This window comes from Chenopodium album, chromosome 9 (assembly GCF_948465745.1).
Source record: "Chenopodium album chromosome 9, dcCheAlbu1.1, whole genome shotgun sequence".
Classification (NCBI taxonomy): domain Eukaryota; kingdom Viridiplantae; phylum Streptophyta; class Magnoliopsida; order Caryophyllales; family Amaranthaceae; genus Chenopodium; species Chenopodium album.
Window position 1 is genome coordinate 16103440 of NC_137842.1, and position 21589 is coordinate 16125028.

The window sequence follows — 21589 nt, forward strand, 5'->3', positions numbered from 1 at the left end:
TACCCATATTCAACTTGGAACACACAGATAATGGCATAATACTAACGCTAGCACCCAAATCACACAATGCATTATCAATCATTAGATTGCCAATATGACAAGGGATAGAAAAGCTACCCGGATCTTTTAATTTAGGTGGAGATTTATTTTGAAGTACGACACTACACTCTGCAGTGAAAGCTATTGTCTTTACCTCACTAATAAACCTTTTTCTTGTCAATATTTCTTTCATAAATTTTGCATATGCAGGAATTTGTGTGATTAATTCAGTGAAGGGAACTGTTACCTTCAAATCTTTTACCACCTCCAGGAACTTACCAAACTGCTTATCCAAATTTGTTTTCAATTAACGATTGGGGAATGGAAGTTTGATAATCGGCTTTGGAGCATTATTGCTCTTATTTGGAGTGGCCACCTTCTCTGGAGTCGTACCCTGCAATGTAGAATTAGATATGTTAGTATTATGCTTTAGCCCTGTAGGGCTATTAGCTACATTGTCTGGTTTAATGGAATCAAGATTAGCATTATTTAATAAAACAGGTTCATCTGGGCATAGGGGGCCCTTCATAGTTTGAACCACTCCTTAGAGTAATTTCATAGGCTTGATCCGTAGGCCTGGTCGGCTGTGCCGGCAAAGCTCCCTGTTGGAGGGCTTGTACAGTAGCAAAACGTTGCGCAATTTGATTATCTACAATTTTATTATGTGCTAGAATTGAATCAATTTGCGCATCTCTACTCTCCATGTGCTTCTGCATATTAACCAATATCGCTCTAATTTCTACCAAAGCGGGGTCGGAAGATGAGGAGGATTGTTGTGGTTGGTTCTTCTGGCCAGCGTTGGGATGGTAATATTTCTGCTGCTGTTGTTGTGGCGCCTGTGGTTTTTGTGGTGGTGGATTTTGAACATTAGTACTCCGGTAGGAAAGGTACGGATGATTCCGTTACCCAGGATTGTAGGTGTTGGAGTATGGGTTATTCTGCCTATAAGCTTGAAAGGCATTAACTTGCTCCACAAAACTCCTACAATCTTGTTCCCAATGACCTATAATTCCACAATTTTCACAGAAAGCCTCATTAGCATTATTATTAATTGCAGAATCATTAGCTATATTAGCAGTGCTAAGATTATCTAATTTTTGGCAGATAGAGGTCAATTGAGCTTGCAAAAAGGATACAGAGTCAACACTATGCTTCCCCTTGTTAGCAAAGCCTCTAGGATTCCCATATTGGGAATTATGTATCGTCATATCTTCAATAACCTGACCTGCATCATCAACATTAAGATTCATAAATCTCCCATTAGCTGCGGAATCTAAAATTATTCTAGATGAATTTCCAATGCCATTGTAAAAGGCTTGGATTAACTGGCATTGTGCCAAATTATGGTGGGGGCATTCTCTTTGTAGGTCCTTGAACCTCTCCCAAGCCTCATATAGAGTTTCATCGGCTTCTTGGGCAAAGTTCTGAATCGCACTCCGTAGTACGGCTGTTCTCTCAACAGGATAATACTTGTTATAAAAATTCAAAACAAGAGTTTCCCAGTCAGTTATACCAAGTGCAGTTCTATTTAAACCATTAAAGCATAATTTAGCTTTTTCAGTTAAAGAGAAAGGAAAGAGAATCTCCCTGATTTGGTCTTGTGTGACCCCGGCTTGCCTGATGGTATTACAATACTGACAATAGTCTGCAATGTGAAGATTTGGGTCTTCACCCTTAGCTCCACTAAATTGCTTCCTTTCTATCATCGTTATAAATTGGGGTTTAATCTCAAATTGTACCCCATCAAGAGCCGGAGTGGGAGTGAGATGTGGAAAATCTGTAAGCTTTGGTTATGAGTAATCACTAAGCTTCTTTGGAGTCGTCATCTCTGATTCTGGATCTGATGATACCTCTGAATCGCTAGAACCAGTTGGAGGATCTCAGTGATTATTATTATCACCAGAATCCGCCAGAATTTGCTTGTAGAAGTTCTTCTGTCTATGAAAGGATCGTTCCATCTCAGGATCGAATGGGATATACCCTGATGTGGAACACCTAAGCATAAACAAAAAAAAACTAAAAGAAAATATGAGATTTGCCAGTGTCTGAGACAAAAAGAAATAACCTAGACTACAAAAATAATCAGAAATAAAAATAAAACCGTTCCCCCGGCAACGGCGCCAAATTTTGACAGGGTAAAGTCGTATCCCCAAATCAAAAGTACTTCCTAAATCCTCTAACTAATGTAGATAGAGAAGTAGGGTCGAATCCACAGAGAAACGAGTCTTTCTATTCCTAATTAACTAATATAATCTAGATTATGAGGTAACCAATATATAAATTTGAATATGAAACTAAACTACGAAGATTAAGAGTAGGGAGAAAACAATGAATAAAAGGACCTAGGGCATAGGTTCACCAATAAATAATATTCCAGGGTAGAATATAATAATCATTCATCAATGCATACATTAATCAGATCATAAAGGGCTTTCGCTACGTATTACAATCACACAATTAATTTACCGGTATTAAATCTCATCTTTCGAATCTCGACTTAACCATTTATAAATTAACCTGCCTATTTAAACTAGACCTAAACATTAATTCTCATCTGTCGAATCTCGAATCAATATTGTTAAACTCATGCATAAAAGATCTGCGCAAATCTAGTCACAGAGCATTAATTCAATCAATAGGAAATTAATCTAGCATTGACAATTAACAACAATAAATTACCCCTTCATATTATTTATGGATCCCCATAAACCATAGAAATAGAACTACTCACACATAATTAAAAACTAAACTAATCAAAGCAATAAAACAAGACATGATCAAAAGAATAAAATAAATAACTAAGATTAAGAGAAAAGAAATCTTTACCAAACAAATCTGGAATTAAGAATAGATTAAGAACAAAGTATAAGAGAGAGAAAACTAATCTAAAAGCTAAGTAGAGAGAGAAAATCTAAGAAAATAATTAAGAGAGTAAAGAAGAGAGTAAAAAAAAGTTTCAAAACTCGTTTTATGGAGAAGTATTTATACTCCGTAAGAATCCTAAACTAAAACAAACTTAAATGTCAAAAATTAACTCCTAATAATAACACGCGCCCGATCGGGCGAGGCACCACCCGATCGGGCGCGCCTTTTTGCTCATCAAGTATGCTTCTCGCGCCCGGCCGGGCGCGTCTTCGGGCGCCGACCTTTGCTTCCCTCGCCCGGACGGACGCGCCTCCGGGCGCCAGCCTTTTTGGCTGGGCGGCTCTCTTGGGCCACTAATTGGACTACGATTGGGCTCCAATTCTTCTGGCCAATATGGGTTTCCTCTTCAGGTCTTGAATACTCGGTCCAAATGCCCCGGTATCAGATATACCGAGCCCTTAATCACCGGTTTGATGACTCTAACTGGCCCTGGGCTATAAAAACTGGTCGTGCTTCTCCGGTGCTCGTAATTGCTCCATAATATCTCGGGAAAATGCTCCAAAAGTGCAAATCCCTACAAAAGTCAACCAAATTTACGAAAACACTAGAAAACACCAATTAGTAATAAAAGTGGCTCTAAAGAGCCAAAAACACTACTAATTATGACCAAGGGACGGGGGTAAAATACTATATAAAATAGATACATCAACCACAACCACAACCCCAACCCCATCGTCCCTCCTATCGCGCACCCAAACCGGGGAAAGGAGATCAGGGAATGGAAAGGGGGAGAAATTCGACGGGGAAAGGGGCAGAATTCGATTGGGGAAAAGGATGGGTAGGCGGAATCCGGCAGGGAAGGGGCGATAACGGTGGTAAAGGGGGAGAAAACGGCGGGGGAACTGGGGAAGGGAGAAGGTCGATGGTCGCCGATCAGGATTCGCAGCGGCTGCCGCGTGGACGATAGACCAAGGGATTTATTTCTCCCTGCCGGCGCGGCTGCCGCTTGCCGAAAACGACAGGGGCGCCGTTGCCGGAGGTGTCAGATTGCCACGTCCTGCTGGTCAAGGGGTTGGGGTTTTTAATTTATTTTTTGTTATTTTTTATGTAATTTTGTTTTTGTTTTGGTTCTGTTTTTTTTTTATATTTTTTTTAAATTTTGTTTAGACCTATCACGTGTGGACACGTGTCTAGGCAACCTGCTACATCAAGTTAGACGACCGGTTGGGTGTAATAGAAATTAATAGGGTACAAAGTTGGGAGTGATAGTGAATAAACAAAAGTTGGGATTAATGTTGGCGGATGAGGTAAAGTTGAGATTAATGGTGGAAATTTTTCCTTAAAAGTATGTGTTGGCAAACATGCCTAGCTAAATGGAACATGTCAACTTATAAAAAACAGATGAAGTATTTTTTTTAAGGAAAATCGGTCGAGATTTTACAGAGGAAGCATTAAACATTACTAAATGTTGATCTAACACTTTTTTAATCATAAATTCTTAATATTTTACAACTCAATATTGTTAATGTTTATAGCCACAATGGCTATTTGTATTATAATTTTTTTTTTAAAATCCATTGTTGTAATTTATTACTCATTTTAAATGACCGATTATTGCATCATTCTTTTTAGAAAATTCAGGTTTCATGTTAGAAGCGATGACAAAATTGTATTCAACTGTCTTACAAGAATAGTGTCATTCAATAACAAACTAGTGTGTGGCCCGGGTGTTGCCCTGAATTGCTAGTTTGTACTTTTTAAATTTGATAATTATGTTCAATTGTCTGTATAGTTAGTATATGATCCGGACATTACCTCGGGTGTTACTTTTTTTTTTAACCTCATATGCATGTATTTATTTTCTTATCTTGTGAAAAATAAATAAATTATACAACCTTTAATTTACTTAATTAAATAAAAGGAATATATAATGTTATGTGAAATTTAAATAAATTAATAAAAGTTGGTTGAGATGATAAACGTATGACCTTTTTGTGTTGGAGGAACATGCTTGAATTTAACTCAAAGTATAATTTTTTACGTGGTGCATATACTTTAGATAATGACGTCACTGACGTGCCATTGTGATATACGTAGTATACTTTAAAAAGTGCATGTGGCACCGTTTCTTTAAAAGAAATACATTTTATTCTTTTAATAGATAATAATAATAATTATAATAAATAAATATAGATAGATACTATAGATATAGTTAAACCATAATCCTCATTACTCCATATGTTCTTATGTGTAATTTTATTTTTTAAATACGATTAATATACACACCTACGTTCTCTTTAATACATTCTATTACTCGTGTCATTTACCTACTTATTTTGACTTGCTCGGCCATAGCCCAATCCCAATCGGTCTCAAACCACCTAGTCGTGGGTCAACATCCAATCGACTCGATAACCCGAATCAACACCTCTTAGTCCCGGAGCAGCTGAAAGGGGAGCGAAAAAGTCGGCCTTTTTTCATAGAGGTGCGCACATTGTAGGCGTCGCCTGTAACTGTCAAATTGTCATTCCCTTATTACAAGAACCTATCCGTTTTTAGTTTTTACTCTTTCTTTACTATCTTCAGTGTCTCAACAAAACCCTAATCTACTGCAAACCCTCACCTCCTTCTCTTTTTCTCTCTCTCTCCAACCCCACATCAGTCACCACCCCTCTTTCATTTCTGTCTCCTTTCAAGAATCTATCCTTACTGTGTTATTCTTGGTGGGTGTTTGACTATGATCACAACCTACCCATTTTATATAAGCCACAATTCCATTTATCCCCTTTCTTGATCGAACAAATTTGGGTTTTAATGGGGTTTTTTTTTGCTTTATTCTAGCTTTATCAGCATTGAATTGAAGTGGGTTGCTGTTTAATTGTCAGAAAAAAAAAAGTTCATTTTTTTTTGTTTGAGTAATTGAGTTCTTGGGTTTTAGGTTGAATTGATGGAATGAATTTGTTTTTCTTGAGGTTTTGTTGGTTTATTCTAGCTTAAGAATCCTTGAATTGAAATAGGTTTGTGTCAAATTGTGTAATTTTCAAAAAAAAAAAAAAAAAAAAAAAGTTCAATTTTTTTTTTTGGTTTGAGGTTTTTGAAGTGAGGGTTTTAGGTTAATTTGATTGAATAAAAGGATTGATTGGTTACGATTCGAGTAATGACAATGGCGGAGAATGACAGTGTTGATGATCGTAAGGAGGTGAACGAGAGTGTAGGTGATGGAGGTGGCCCAAAGTCACCATGGAAAAGACCAGTTGATAAGGTGGCTGATTCACCTGTTATGGGAGCTGATGCTTGGCCTCCCCTTGCTGATGCTCAGCGCTCTAAGGTCCCTGAAGCTCCTCCTAAATTGCCGGTTTCCGAGGGCGGTAATTCCGGTGGAAATCACATTGCTAGTAATGCACAGGTAAAAGAAGTTCATTGATGTTGTTTTAGTCGATTAATTTTTGAATAGTGTGAGTTCTATTTTCAAATATTTGATGATTTATTATATTTATTTGTATCTTGGTTATGTTAAAAGTTTGAGGTGGCCAAATAAGCATGAGTAAATTGTAATGTTGTTCGGAGCAAATTTGATTCAATGTAATGGTAATGTATTTCTCACTCTACATTTTTTATAATCAAATTCATGTGTACAATCAATTAATTAAAATGAACCTATTTCATCCCGGATTCACGTCAGTCTATTCGTTGTCCTTCCCTTCTCTCTCACTCTTTCTTCTGAATTCCCGACCTCTGCAAGGTCTGTGGAAGGTAAGGAAAGCTTTGAATTTGCCCAAATTAAACCCATGATTCAATGTTTCACTTCTCATCCTAGCTCTAATTAATTGAATTTTCCGCTGTTTTCCTTTTCTCTAACAAAGTTTATTGTTCCCCATCGCCATCTTCAATGCAAAATTGTTCTCATTGCTATTTTGTTCTACATTGTAATCTTTTGGTCTGGTTTAATCCTTTATTTGGTCACTAAGTTTTCGCTATTTGACTATATATTTTGAAAACATAATGCTATGTGCTACTTGTATGTATTTGGTAATCAACTCTCTAATGAGTAAGAGGAATATTGCGAAACCACATGTAATCAGAATTACATAGCAGATTTCATGTTGAGTCTTCAATGTGAGAAGATTATGGCTTGCCTCTATTTAATCTCATTGAAAGTGATCTTTGAGGTAATATAATCTATTCTAACATACAGGATATGAGATATCTGCCAAAATAACCAATTTTGGTAATATCAAAATAATACTTCATTCTGTTACTTTATATTCATTATACAATACATTATTGGAAAAGCGGAAAAAGAAATATAGTATCTGCATTTTTTGGTAGCCGTTGAAAAGTCTTCCTTTAATAATGTACTTGATATAAAATTTAATTAGATAAGAGTCATTATTTACCAACATATATGAAAAAAGATTTAAATCCTTTTTTTATATAAATTTATTTTTTTCCCATTAATTTGTACCACTCTCTATCCCATTAAATCTTATAAGCCTACCTCATCACTTTTAGGGCCTGTTCACATTTACTTAATTTCATTTCATTTTAGTTCAGTTCAGCTCCAATCAGTTCAATTCAGCTCCTAATTTTCCTCTCATAAAATATTCATTTCAGCTCAGTTCAGTTCAGCTCCAATCAGTTCAGTAAATGTGAACAGACCCTTAATTATTTGTAATTATTAAATATTAACAAATTGAGTTGCCTAAATGAAAACCTCATTTCTCTGCCTTCCCCTTTGTCATTTACAGTACCATTGGCCATGACAACCACTTGTCCACAACCCTATTGCTTCTTCTTTCCTTTCCTTTCCTTATAACCTTCATGGATGACCATTGCAATTTTGCGCAATCAAGCCACAATTTATACTCAGAAATTAGCCATCGTCAACTCATTTTGACTGTCAATTTTTTCGTTCTCATTCTTTCTATTGCTTGATTTCTATATTTGCTTGAATACTTATGTAAATTGCTGATTATATTATGGTGGTTGCTGGTTTTCATGGGAGGCGACATTCCAAGAAGATGGAAGATTACAGGGAAGTTGTAATTGAGTTTTAGGGAGTATGCTTTTATCCCAAATAAAACAAATATTAAAATGAAAATGGTAAAATGGAATAGTGGTACACTGCATTTACTGTAGAATTTTGCCTTCACAAGATAATCGAGGAGTCATATGGCTGAAATTACAAATTTAGTATTGGTGCACACAAGTAATAAATGACAAAGTTTCATTCTACTTTCACCTTAAGTGGTCTTACCATCAAATTTTGGGTAAATGTAGTTATTTGATTTCTGATTTGGCTCTCATTGTAATATTTTTAGCCTTCTCAATCAATTAATATAATTGAAAGCTAAGTAGAATCAAGTATTAAGCTTCTCATTCAAGAAAAACTCTGCCATGCTGCCGGTTTAGATAAGTGCTTCAGTCAAAATAATGAAGGCAAGATTGTAGTGAATTTTATTTGAATAGATGCTTTCACTTCAATAGGCACAAAAACTTGGGAAGAATAAAGGGCAAACCAAAAGTATATTTTGCATTGACTAGAGTGATTTGGCAATTACTTTGCCCTGCTCAATGCATTTTGTGCTTAAATCTTCTGTTTACTTTATTTATTCTCCATATCAAAAGAATACCTAATCTTTTGCACTCCCTCTATCCCATAATATTGTGCTTCTTTTTTTGACACTTAGGTTTAGATGATAGGTTGTAGTGTGGTTATCAATTTTTATTTTAATAAAACAAAGATGTGATGGGAGATATTAAGTATTATTTTTATTGAAGAAAGAAGCCCTAACTTGTGGTAGTGGAAGGAGGGGTAATTATGTTATAGTTGGTTATTGCCTTTTACTGAAGGGGGCAAACTAATTTGCAATAAATGAAAAGGGCACACTATTTGTGATCGAGGGAGTATGTAGGGTATAAAGTAGCGAGAGATAGAGGGACTATGTTATCAAATAAGGAAATGAGATCTTTGGGGACAAACGAAAATGGATCATGGGGCAATTGTTTAGGAACGAAGTACCATTTATGTCACCAATGTCTGATAATGGAATGATATCTAGTAGCATAATAGCTTTATTAATATCTTGTTGTAATGTTTATCTATGTGATGTCGCTTGCTCATTATGTCACTTCTGTTACAATAAATGAAAGTATGTCAATTATTACTATTATAGTATATGTTGAAGCTCATGATGGGTCTATCACTTTACTACATTTGGTATGAATTTGACACCGAGATATAATTAGATGTTAAATATTCCCTTTACGGTCATAATTTGTATTATGCTTTTTCTGTTTTGTAGGGCTCTTCTGGGCAACATAAATCTTCGAATGCTAGACATGGGCACAACCGTAATCACAGAAATGGATCAAGGTGTAATCCAAATAGTGTGCCTCCTTTCCCTGTTCCTCACGTACCATATTACCAGCCAGTACTGCCACATGTGTACCCTCCCATGGTTCCTTCTCCTGTTCCGCTTCCTGGATATGGCTACCAGTCATGTCCACCCCCTTTCCCAGGGGCTGAGGCTGGCAGTGAAACTCTCATGCAAAATTTTATTCCATCCAGTCATGGTGTTGATGCCAATAGAAATGTACAATCTCCACGAGGAGATACAAATGTAAGTGGTCCTAACCCCTCCAGCAGAAGACCCAATGCTCCTGAAGGTGGTGCTCAACCATATCCTTTGTGGCATCATCCCCGAGCATTTGGTCCTAGAGATGGTCTGATGCAGCAAGCCATGGCAAGGGCTTATCCAAGACCATTTTTTGGGCCAGCTCCTCCATTTGTTGGCGGACCAGGCTTCCCTGGTAAACTTTAGAATTTCTGTTATTATTTTTTGATTTGTTAAACATGTGATGTCTGCATAAGTTACTTTTAATAATGTTTGGATTTTTTCTTTTTTATCTGCCTAATGGTTGTCCTCTATTGAAATTAACATGATTAATTTAATCAATCTTCTATTTATAACCAAATGCTTGACATGATGTTTTGAGGTTGTGATGACTTGTTATTTGAACCTTCCTGTTGGATATTTTGTTCTCCTTGCTACTTGACATGCTTAGTCATTAATTGATGACATATTATTGCATTCGATGGGTTGCAGGTGCTGCCCCAGTTTATTATATGCCTCCTGCTCCTCCAGGTTCAGTTAGAGCACCATTCCCACCACAATTTGCTTCACATCCTATGGTTTCTATGGCACCCATGCTGCCTCCAGAGACACTAGCATTGAGGGATAGCATAGTAAAGCAAATCGAGTACTATTTCAGGTGTTTATGCTGGTTAATTATTTGGAAACGTCATCTTATATGACTGTCCTTGTGATAAAAAAATCTTTGGATGTTTGAGTTTCAAATCTTTTTTTGATGGTGTTTGTTATTTAGCAATGAAAATTTTGTGGCAGCTGTAAAAAGATTCTTCTTTTGTTTTATATGTTATTTGCAATCAGAGGTTTACTTGTTATTTGCTACAGTTATTTCTATATTTTCAGCTAATTTCAGTCACTTCTTCTGTCATGTGTTATTGTAATGTTAGCAGTTATGCTGTTTCACTTTCTGACAGTGTTTCTTAAGCAAAGGGAAGCTTTTTCTTAACCCTTAATCTTTTGTGTTTTTGGCAGTGATGAAAATTTGCAGACTGACCATTATTTGATTTCTCGAATGGATGACCAAGGATGGGTTTCGATTTCTATAATTGCTGATTTTAAAAGGGTAATGTGTATTGAGTTGTATATCCTGTACTTAACCTGCTGCATGTCTTGTTCCTGTTGTTTCCATAATGTTTATACCTCTTCCACTTATGATTTTAATTATTTATGCTAGTATCCAATTGCATAGCTAGAATATGTGTTTATTTTACTGAATTAAATTATACCAAATACTGACCTCTGCTACTATATTTTGCTGTATCTTTTAGGTCAAAAGAATGAGTTCAGACATATCATTTATTCTAGATGCACTTCAGAGTTCTTGGGCTGTGGAAGTGCAGGTCATGTACTTTCCTTTTTTCTTGAATTTATTATTAAAATCCAAACAGATATTGTTGGGTGCATGTGAATATTCTAATTTGACTTGATTTCTCATGTTAATGTATTCTCTTTTTCCATTCTTGTAAATTGCTTTAAACAGGGCGACAAGGTAAGAAAACGTGACAATTGGTCAAAGTACGTTGCTTCTGTCGAGCATGCATCTCCAGTAAAAGCTCAGATTACCAAGGATCAAACTACAGGCATAGTTAATAGCAATGTAGAGAATGATATCAATGAAGCTAGAAAGGATGGTGCAACTGAAGAATCTGTCATTTGTGCACCAAGTAGTGACAGTGTAGCAAAGGTATCTAAGAATGATGGTAAACTTGAAGATGAAGATAGTAGCAGTGCTTATCAGAGCAGTGAGAAGGTTGTACATGATAGTGATAAACAAGCACTGGCTCATAAACCGCCGTACTCAAATGAGAAGCTTGGATCCCAAGTGAGCGTCAAATATGAAGCGCCAGATGTGGGAAATAGCTTCATCAATTACAAGCAATTAAAAGCCTCCAAGCCTACAAGGGGTGTTTCTCATGAAATGGACATTGAAGAGCAATGTGAATTTTCAAATGTTGATGATCTATCTTCTGACTTTTCTGGTACTTTTATGCTTGATGAAGAGCTAGAGATTGAGCAGAAAATGCAAAAACAGGGTGTACATCGTTCATGTAGAAGGTATTATCATTTCTGTCTACCTAAGGTTTCTTGATATTTCTTAATTAATCATTTGACGTTCTACTCTTCAAGCTCTAAGTGCTAGTATAAGTTACCAGATTTAAGTCTTATTAGTTACAATGGTTATTTGCCTTTGAATTTTGAATGGGAGAATGCCTCTTTTTCTATAATCAATATATGTAATTGGATGTGCGTTTTGAATTAGGGAATACATCTTTTGTCAGGGCACTAAGCCCATTGCCATCCCTAGTAAGGTCCTTACCCTTGCAATGATAGTGTCACTCACAGAAACCTACAAATTATTTTATTTTTTGGCTCATTTTGCTTCCAGTGACCACACTATTGTACTATAGTACTATACTACCTAAAGTTTAGACACCTGGCCCAAACAGGGTGGGCATTTTGCTAACTACAAAAACAAGATGCCCCACTAGTATTCTTTCTCACTAGCCCTAATTCTAAGTCTTTGACTGAAGAATGAATATCGAGACAACTGGTTCCCTTCTCCTTCTTGTTGAATCATCACATTGGGCCATTGGAGTGAAGCAACTAGAAACTATAGACCTTAAGCTCATAATTTATATTTATGCCTTAATGTGAGTAAATTAATTTTCAGTATAGCAATTTTTATTAGCTCTTTTTGATGGTTATATCTGATTTTTGACTAGTGTTTTTGCTTTTTTTTCTATGTGTCTATTGCTTGAAAGGATTGAGGATGAAGATGAAGATTTAGTGATCAATGATCAGGATGTTGAGAGACTTGTCATTGTCACTCGGGTATGTTTACATAGCCATCTCTTGAAATCATGCAACACATGCTTTCGTTGTTGAACTTTTTTGATTCTATTGTGTTAAGTTACAAATAATTCAATAAAAACCAAGCTTGGTAAATATAATTAATTAAAAGATCCCCCCCCCCCCCACACACACACGAATTCCCCAAATATCCTTGTGTTTTGGGTAGACATAATAAAAAGGAATCACTTACCTCTTTCCCTCTGCATTCTATATTTTTCCAGTAGCATATCCACTGTCCCGCTCTCAACTTGCACTCACTCTCCACCACCGTACACACTCTCTCTCATCATTATTTATTCTTCCATCATCATCCAGATCTTCACTGCCATCATAACTACACTATCGTTCGACGGCTGCTGATTTTTCCACCACCAACTTGCTCAATTGAGATTTTGATTTAAAAATTTTTGACTTTAAATTTCCAAAATTTGACTTTTCATGGTCAAATCAGACTATAAAAGTCTAAATTCAACGGTTGTATCTCTTTAGGTATCTCTCTTTCTCTTATCATATATTCCTCTTCCTTTTGTGATTGAATGCTGATGGGGTGAATTAGCTATTGGTTGGGTGGTGGGTTATTTCGGAAGATGAATGGATTCTGTGTGGCGGTAGCTAATGGTTTCTTAGAGAGGTAGGGTGGGTTGTCTGGGTTGATGTTGAGCTGATTTAGGTTGTTTAGGGGGTGGGTGGAGTTGGAGGTGGGGTGGCTGAGGTTGGGCAGTGACGTGGGGTCGGTGGTGGGGTCGCATGGGGTGGTACCCAGCAGTGTGCTCTTAGGTGGGGTTGTATTGGTGGTTTGGGCAGCTAATATGTAACAGAATCAAGAGTTTATATTCCCTTACCTTTTCTTGAATACTTCATACCAAACTTTCCCTAATTATTCCCAACTTTCTTATGTAAGTTTAGTCAGCATTTAACTTTTCTACCACCACATATATGTCCCCTCTCTACCTCAGCTCCCTAGTCTCATCCCTCACAGTCACTGCACTGATTTCTCAATTCCACTGCTGACTCCTTTCTCTCCGTCTCTAATCTGCTGCTATTTCCTTGATTTAAAAGATATTTGTGGCAATGTTTTTTCCGGCTTCCATAGTGAGACAAGTGGTGTGTAAAAGTATTTATTTATTGATTCTGACCATTCTGTCTTATTCTTTGTTTCCTTTTTTATTTTATTTTATTTATTTATTTATTTTATATATCTACTATCCTTTTCAAGTGATTCTTATGTTTAGTGTTGCAATCTCTCAAATACAGTGCTTCAGCAATCTACTATGTGGTTATATTAAAAACCACACATTTTGGTCTTCCTTCATCTCCAATTTTTCTTCGTTCAAATTATTTTGACGGCATATAGGAAATATTTGGTGACAAGGAAGATAAATTTTCTCCATTTATTTTTTTCCTAATAATTTTGGATGCATGATGATAGATGATGTGGTTAAAGGACAGATTACCACTGAAATGTTTTCACAGTTTTTATGTGAGAAATTAATTTCGCAATCTTTCCTGATACATTATGCTCTACTAAAATTCCCTTCTTTTAATTATTTGGTTAGGCTTTTTAGCCATGAAACCTCATATGAAAAGGGTTCTTACTTTACTTTGTCCTCTAAAGTCATAGAGCCACCCTCTTAGCTTCTTACAAGCTAAAGCGGTTGGGGTTTTGCAAATTATTATGTATAGGAGATTCAAAGACATTAGGCTAATATGTAATCTCCTCTCCATGAAATATAGGTTGTGCTCCAATTGGATATCTTTGTGGTGCCTTTTGATTTTTAGTTTAATGTTGAATATGCTTTTTTATAGAAGGCCTAGTCTGAGCCCTTTTTTGCTCCAATAAAGCCCTGTACTCTTCACCTAAATTTTGTTGAACTGAAATTATTTTTACTGAACTGAAATTATTTTGGAAAAATTGCTCCCATTAATCTGAACTTTGCCTCATCCGCCGAAAATAATCCCAACTTTCGTTTATTATCTATTGCACCAAACTTTGGGGGGTATTAATTTTCGTTGCACCCAACAAGTCATCCAACCTGATGTAGCAGGTTACCTAGACACGTGTCAACACGTGATAGGTCCAAAAAAAATTAAAAAAAAGAAAAAAAAATAAAAACAAAAATTAAAAAAAAAAAAAAAAAAAACTCCTAAACCCAGCCACCACCCCCATTCCCGGAAAACACTGCATCACCACCCCACCCCGCTGGAAATTCGCGCCCATCCCCGAAAACTCCTCCCCCGCTGCCGGAAACCGCCGCCCAGCCACCCCTTCCCTTCCCCCACCCCCGAAAACCCCTCCCCAGCAGCCCAACCACCTCCTAAACCCCCTCCCCACCCCCGAAACCCCCTTTCCCAACAACGCCCAATCCTTACCCCTTCGACAATCAGCCACGAAATCGGCCACAAACGGCCGAAATCGGCCGGTGTAGGGTATTTAGCCCCAACATCGGCCAATTTCGGCCATTTGTGGCCAATCTACGTGGTCGATTTTAGGGAGGGGGTTGCGTTGTGGCCACTTTTGGTGCCCAATTTTGGTGGGGAAACGGCCGGTTAGGCCTTTGATGGGTTTTCCGGTAGTAATGGCTAGGAAGGGAGTGCGTCGGTGGTGGTAGTGTGGTGAGTAGGGCATTTGTCGGTGGTGGTAGTGTGGTGGTGTGGTGGTGGAGGTGCGACAACTGGGTTAGTTTTAGGATTTTTTTTTTTTTTTCTCTATTTTTTTTCAACCAATTACATATTGACACGTGTGCAAAAATAATAATTCAGAAATGTTTACTTGATTGACCGGTTGCAAGTCATTTGGGTGCAACGAAAATTAATACCCCCAAAGTTCGGTGCAATAGATAATAAACGAAAGTTGGGATTATTTTCGGCGGATGAGGCAAAGTTCAGATTAATGGGAGCAATTTTTCCAATTATTTTTGCTGAACTTAAATTATTTTTACTGAACTTAAATTAATTTTACTGAAATGAAATTATTTTTGCTGACTGAAATTATTTTTACTGATTTTCTATTATAATTCTTCTTTGAGAAAACTGAATTTTACTGAACTGAACTTATTTTTACTGAAATGAAATTATTTTTACTGAACTGAAATTAATTTTACTAAACTAAACTTATTTTTACTGAACTGAAATTATTTTTACTTAATATTATATATTTTTAAGGTGAATAGAACAGGGCCTAAGCCAAACCAAGATATTTTCTAGTTGCGAATTGGGTGTAAAAATAAAAGGGTTATTTGGTTACACCTTTGACTTTATTATTTTTTCTTGCTCTAAAATATTGTTGTTTTGATGTTGAAAGGGTTTCTCTTTACCATAGGTAATGCATTTTGATTTTTGAGGTGCATTTGGGCTTAAAAAAGTTTTAATTGTAGGTTCAATTCTTGCATGTCAAGAGGGTATTGTAAATAGAAATTTGGTTTAACAGGAAAGAGAAATATGAAAAAGGGTTAAATAATCTCCTGCTCTCCCTAGCTACATGCGTAGGTACTACTCTACTTATGGTCAATGGCGGACCATTTCAATGGCTTTCCACCTCTACCACTTGACAAAGTGACTTGCCCTCCCACGTCATATTATAAATCTCTTCCACTCCTTAAACTCATTTTTTTTTAGTACTTGTGCTGCACTGCCTCTCTGCGTTGCTTTCCTATTCAAATATTAGTAGATATCTTATGCGACACTACTTTCCCTTTATATCTGTGATCCAATAGGTTTTACCTCTGCCCCTCCTCTTTTTTCTCCCTGTTCGAGTGTATGACTATGTCTGGGATTTTGCTCTATCTTCCTTTTGCTTTGTTATGGGAAAGAAAAGAGGAAATATAGAAGTTGACAAGCATGGGATGTAGTGGTGGTATTGATCTGTTCAGCTTTTGGTGGTAGTAGGGAGATTTTGTTTTAAAATTCTTCTCTCTATATGAATTATAGTTATAAAAAAGTTTGTCCAAACCATTGACATGTTTTTTATGATTATTTTTTATTATCGCCTTGCCACTTTTGTTGGACTAAGGCGTAATTGACAGTTGAGAATACCAAATACAATTTCGCCTTATGTGGCTCTGATGCATGTTGGACTGAATTTTTTTCCTTATGGAAGGATTTACAATTGTTGTTAATCATGTCATGGAGTTACTCATTTAATATTTAAGGCATCATTCTTCTGCTTAGGTGAAAAGTATTCTATGCTGAGAAAGATTCTTATCTTTAGTATTGGTTGTATAAAATGACCAACAAGGAGCCAGCAGTCTGGTTAGGGTTTTAGGGGTCATTTTGGCCATCCAAATCGAGTATGGAAATGTAAAAAAAAGCAACAAAAATGCATCGTTTTACATGCTATAAAACAAAAACTATTTTGTGGTGGTAAAAGCTACTCCCTCCATCCCCTTTTGATAGTCCCTTATAGGCATTTTTCACGGGAATTAATAAACACAAATAAGAATAGTTAAAGTACATTGAAAAAGTAAATTGAGATTGGGAATGCAAAAAAGTAGAGAGAGAAAGTAATAAAAGTATATGGGAAAACAAAATTTACATGGGAAATTTAAGTATTGTTGCAAATTGGAGGGAATTTTGGTAAAAAATTAATATTAATGATTGTTGGAAAAAGCAAATGGGGTGAACATTTTGGGACTAAAATTTGCCCATAAGGGACTATCCAAAGGGGACGGTTGGATTATAATTTTTTAAAGGTGATTAAATATAAAAAAAAAAAGATTAAGGTGTTTATTTACAAATATTGGTTATTTTTAAATTTTCTTTCCTTGAATTGTAACGGAATTTTAAGATGGCCCATGTTTCCATTTAGTTTGCTTACTGCTATCCTCTTTGTACACTACATTTTATTTAAGCAGCATGCGTAGAAAATTCTGAGGCTATTTGTCGGTTGTAGAAATTGAATAGTTGTTTTTATATTACTTGGTATTGGAATCAAAAGGAGTTCAGGAAAGTAATGTTTTAATCTGATGGAGACTGCAACATCTTTTTTTTGAATTTAAAATAATAGAATTCTTCTATTTTAAAACATTCTACTACTGTAGATTGGTTTATAAGTAGGATGGGGGAACACCGGAACATTTGGGCATCCACTATGTCAGATCAAACCAATGGTACAATTCTCTAGATGTGGTTGTAATATATAGTAGCTTCACTTATCATGTGCCTGCACTTTTAGGCTTTAGCAATGAAGTTAGTAGGAGTAATCTTCATATTAGTCTTGTTTTATAATAGATAAGAGTTAAAGATGCATGCATTGGCATATGTACAGTTTTATATTCTCAGTATTTTGTCAAATCTAACAAATAATTTACTTTGAGTATTGCTGTGGAGTAAGTATGAATGTTGATAACTTTGCAGAATAGCAGTCTGCTTGGAGCTGGAAATGAAGTTCAGAAATCTAATAGAATATCCAATGAGCTTGCATCTGAAATCAACGATGGTCTTTATGACTATGAGCAGGTTCTATACAGCAAATAATTTGCAATGTTCTATGAAATTTATGAATAATTCTACTGCCTGTATTGCATATTGGGGTAACGAAAGGCGAAGTCAAGATTTTTTTGAACAACTTTGCAACATGCCTCCACACATTGCTTTTTCTCTCTTCATAAAGACTAATTAATAGAATTATTTTGTTTACACCAAATCTCATGGTACCCTGTTGATCTTTTTCTGATTTTGAGATGAGGAGTTTTAATCATATTGCAGTAGTTTATGCTTTCTCTGTCATTATCAGGAACTCAAAACAAAAAGGTCTAATCGCAAAAAGATGAATATTAATAAGGAGGACAAAGATGAGAGCTCTAAGTCGCCTAATATTCGAACTGGTGTAGTGAACATCAGGTCTGTTGAAAAATCTTCTGGTGGTCAAGGTTGTGATGAGATTGGAAGTCATGTTAACAGAAGTAAGCAAAGCAAAGGGTCTGCTAAACAGCAATCAAGCCACAGACAAAGATTTTTCTCAAATAATCCCAAGAACCATGGAGGAGGTCGCAACTCCTTTGGAGTTGTATCAGAAAGTCCTCCAAGTAATTCGGTCGGATTTTTTTTCAGTTCTACTCCACCTGAAGCTCATAGGTATGTTTAGGGCATTGAGTGGTATGTACAAGCTTTATGGGTTTGGTTGATATTCTGTCTGTACCAACCGTCGGCTAATGTTTTTAACTCTTATCCGCTCATAAAAGCTATATGACTAAGTTTTTGGATCTGTATTTTTTGCCAGTCTCAGATCTTCAAAATTGAGTGGCTCGCCACATGGAAATTTCGCAGCAAGTAGCCCTCCGGTTGGCTCCTTGCCAAAATCCATTCCTCAGTTTCAGCATCGAAGTCACCAGTTATTACAGGAAAATGGCTTTGAACAGCAGAAGTAAGCTATGCTCTGTATTTCGTCCATGCATTATAACCTAATTTCTTTGTTATATTCATTTTATTTTGGTCGGATCAAATTCCTGTTTAAATTTTCTGGGCATGTGTAGCATCTAGCTGTATCTGTTTCCATAGGAATGTGAAGGCATTGCAAAAAACTTGCTGATTGTTGTGAAGTTTTGGCTGATGAACTCGTGTATTTACTTCATACTCTGCTGGTTCACCTAGGTACCGGAAGTATCAAAAGCGGTGCTTAAATGACCGAAAGAAGTTAGGAATTGGGTGCAGCGAGGTGAGGCTTCTATAATTCACTAAACATATCTTTCCCCTCTTTTGCATTGCATTTATTATTTACTGTTGAATGCACTATAATTTTATATGGACAAGTTCTAGAATTTAAATGCTTGCTCATGATGTCTTTTTTAGGTTATTGCCTCATATATCTTGCAATATATCATCGTTGCCAAGTCACATATATCATATTATCAACATATGGAATATAATTTTTCAAAATTTTATTGTTGTGGGCTTGTGGCAATCTGTATGCACATATATATACATGTCTAACATTCTTTTCTGCAGGAAATGAATACTCTGTATAGATTTTGGTCATATTTCCTCAGAGATACATTTGTTCCCTCAATGTACAATGACTTCCGGAAATTTGCTCTGGAGGATGCGGCTGCTAATTACAATTATGGACTGGAATGTTTGTTCAGGTTCTATAGGTATGCTGAACTATCATCTCCCATTCCCGAATACAGGAATTCAATTCTACTTAAAATATGATTGATAATAATAATCTATTAGCAGCAGTTTACTTGCCAATATACATCCTTGATCATGTGTGTTTCCAACTTTACATAGTGTTCTTGATGGTATAAAAAAGTACCCGGTTTGGACTACATAATGTGTGTTTTGACCTTTTTTCTAATTCCAGTTATGGGTTGGAGAAGAAATTCAGCGAAGAACTTTATGGGGATTTTGAGCAGCTTACTCTGAATTTTTACAAGAAAGGCAATCTTTATGGTCTTGAAAAATACTGGTATGTTTAGTTATTTTGCTACTTAACTTTAATGTTTATCGTCGGATATAGAGGCTGTGATTGGTGTTTTTTGTTCCAAGCACAGTATGGTGAAGAAGATCCGTGCTTGTACATTTTTACTTGACGGCCCTTGTTCAAGAATAGTACTTCCTCCGTTTTTTTAGTTGACACATTTTGACATTCACACACTCTCCTTTGACCGTGTTTTGTGATTTATACATAATGAAAATATAGTCATGTGAGATCTTATTAGATCCGTCACGATATTTATTTTCAAAATATCAACTTCTTATAATTTGTGCGTATCGGTAATTAAAGATATAAATAGTTGAATTTGTGCATTGACAAACGTGACTAAAGAACGTGTTAACTTAAAAAACGGAGTTAAAATAAAAAAAATTTCACTAGGGAACTAATCCTTGAGAATTTCATTAGTATTGGTAGCTTTTGGTGTCACTAGGTTTATATCTTTTGTTCTTTGTGGATTTTTGTTAACTATTATTGATACTGTTTTATTTAGGGATGTAAAAGTGCTGCAATGAAAATGAATTTAGATATCCAGTTGTTTTCCAATTAAAACATGCATGAAGCATTGATTGAATCTTCATACAACCCACTGCATGTTTTAGTTGTACAATTTTTTATTATTAATCTAAAGTTAAGACTAAATGGGAGCCTTAAGAACCTGATCAAACTTGTTAATGTGTTACCTTGTTTTGCCATGTGTCAGGGCATTCCACCATTACCGGGAAGTCCGTGATGGCAAAGAACCCTATAAAAAGAATCCGGAGTTGGAGAGGCTGCTTAGAGAGGAGTTTCGTAGCTTAGATGACTTTAACCGTGCCAAAGAGAAGCCTGAAGTGAAGGATGACAATCTGCCATTGGCATCAACGGCTGCCCCTATAGCGGCTTAAGTGCAAGTGCCAATCCAATTTTGAGAAGCAATGTCTAATATCATAGCTGAAAAGAGGCCGAGCTCGCTGCCAATTTGTTTCTCCTGAGAGTTGCCCGTGGATTTTTGCTGATTTGAGGGTGTGTCACACCTGTTGATGGATTCTTTTCAGGCTAGTATACCTCCAATCATCTCCTTTCTTCAATCCATTGGTAGTCTTTCAATGTTTGACCCCTTACTGTTGTCCTGAGGTATTTTAAAGCTTGGAGAGGCATCTGTGCATTGGATTTGACTTTTTTTTGGGAGTAATTTGTACATATAGAGAATTGTTGGACCCAATTGAGGAAAACTTTGAAAAAAAAAAAAAAAAGATAACCAATTGACTACAGAAAATGTTTTCCAGTCCTTTTCAAGTGTTTGTTGTGTTTCAATTATTTCTTTTCTGCTGTACAAATGTCACAGGTGCGTTTATACTTACTCGATCTGATTTGCATGAGGTTGTTGTGTACTTGCATGATTGTGACAAATTACCACACCGTTCGTGAAATGAAGTAATATATTGTGCAAGTGTAGTACGGAGAATAACATGCTGAAAATGACTGGGAAAACTCTTTAATCAAGGAAAATGAAAGTGGGTTGAGATGGGTGGTGTGGGTTTTGATAGTAGATACTAGGGTTGCAAAAAATCTGCTGAGTTTAGTTTGTTTGATGTAAGTTTGACAAGAATTATTACTGTGTAGATTAGATTGACCTTCAACAAGTTTTTAAAAATCTTGTTTGAGTTTTGAATTGTATGAGACCTTTGTAGGCATAAAAAATTTATATAAGTGCCACATTGGATAATATATGGGTCAAAAGTCAATTTATTGACTTGATGCTAAT

General features: G+C 36.1%; 1 protein-coding gene and 1 non-coding gene across 2 annotated transcripts; both read left to right on the plus strand.

The window, feature by feature from the left end:
• Nucleotides 1-1377: 1377 nt before the first annotated feature.
• On the plus strand, nt 1378-1484 carry LOC145561085 (small nucleolar RNA R71). The gene has a single exon (XR_014093668.1). It is a non-coding gene; the product is annotated as a small nucleolar RNA R71 (small nucleolar RNA).
• A 3936-nt stretch (nt 1485-5420) lies between these two features.
• Nucleotides 5421-21112, plus strand: LOC145558434 (la-related protein 1A-like). The gene is made up of 14 exons (XM_081619680.1): nt 5421-6310; nt 9210-9717; nt 10014-10179; nt 10530-10620; nt 10826-10897; nt 11038-11612; nt 12320-12389; nt 17763-17864; nt 18142-18482; nt 18628-18771; nt 18999-19062; nt 19353-19498; nt 19711-19815; nt 20546-21112. The coding sequence occupies exons 1-14, from the start codon at nt 6062-6064 to the stop codon at nt 20727-20729; spliced, it is 2817 nt and encodes a 938-aa protein (XP_081475806.1). The 5' UTR covers nt 5421-6061; the 3' UTR covers nt 20730-21112.
• Nucleotides 21113-21589: the final 477 nt, after the last annotated feature.

Bases quoted from the DNA above. Each gene is read 5' to 3' on its own strand.
- LOC145558434 (XM_081619680.1), top strand. From the start codon at position 6,062: ATGACAATGGCGGAGAATGACAGTGTTGATGATCGTAAGGAGGTGAAC. The intron at 6,311-9,209 runs GTAAAAGAAGTT...TCTGTTTTGTAG, and splicing joins ACATTGCTAGTAATGCACAG to GGCTCTTCTGGGCAACATAA. The intron at 10,180-10,529 runs GTGTTTATGCTG...TGTTTTTGGCAG, and splicing joins CAAATCGAGTACTATTTCAG to TGATGAAAATTTGCAGACTG.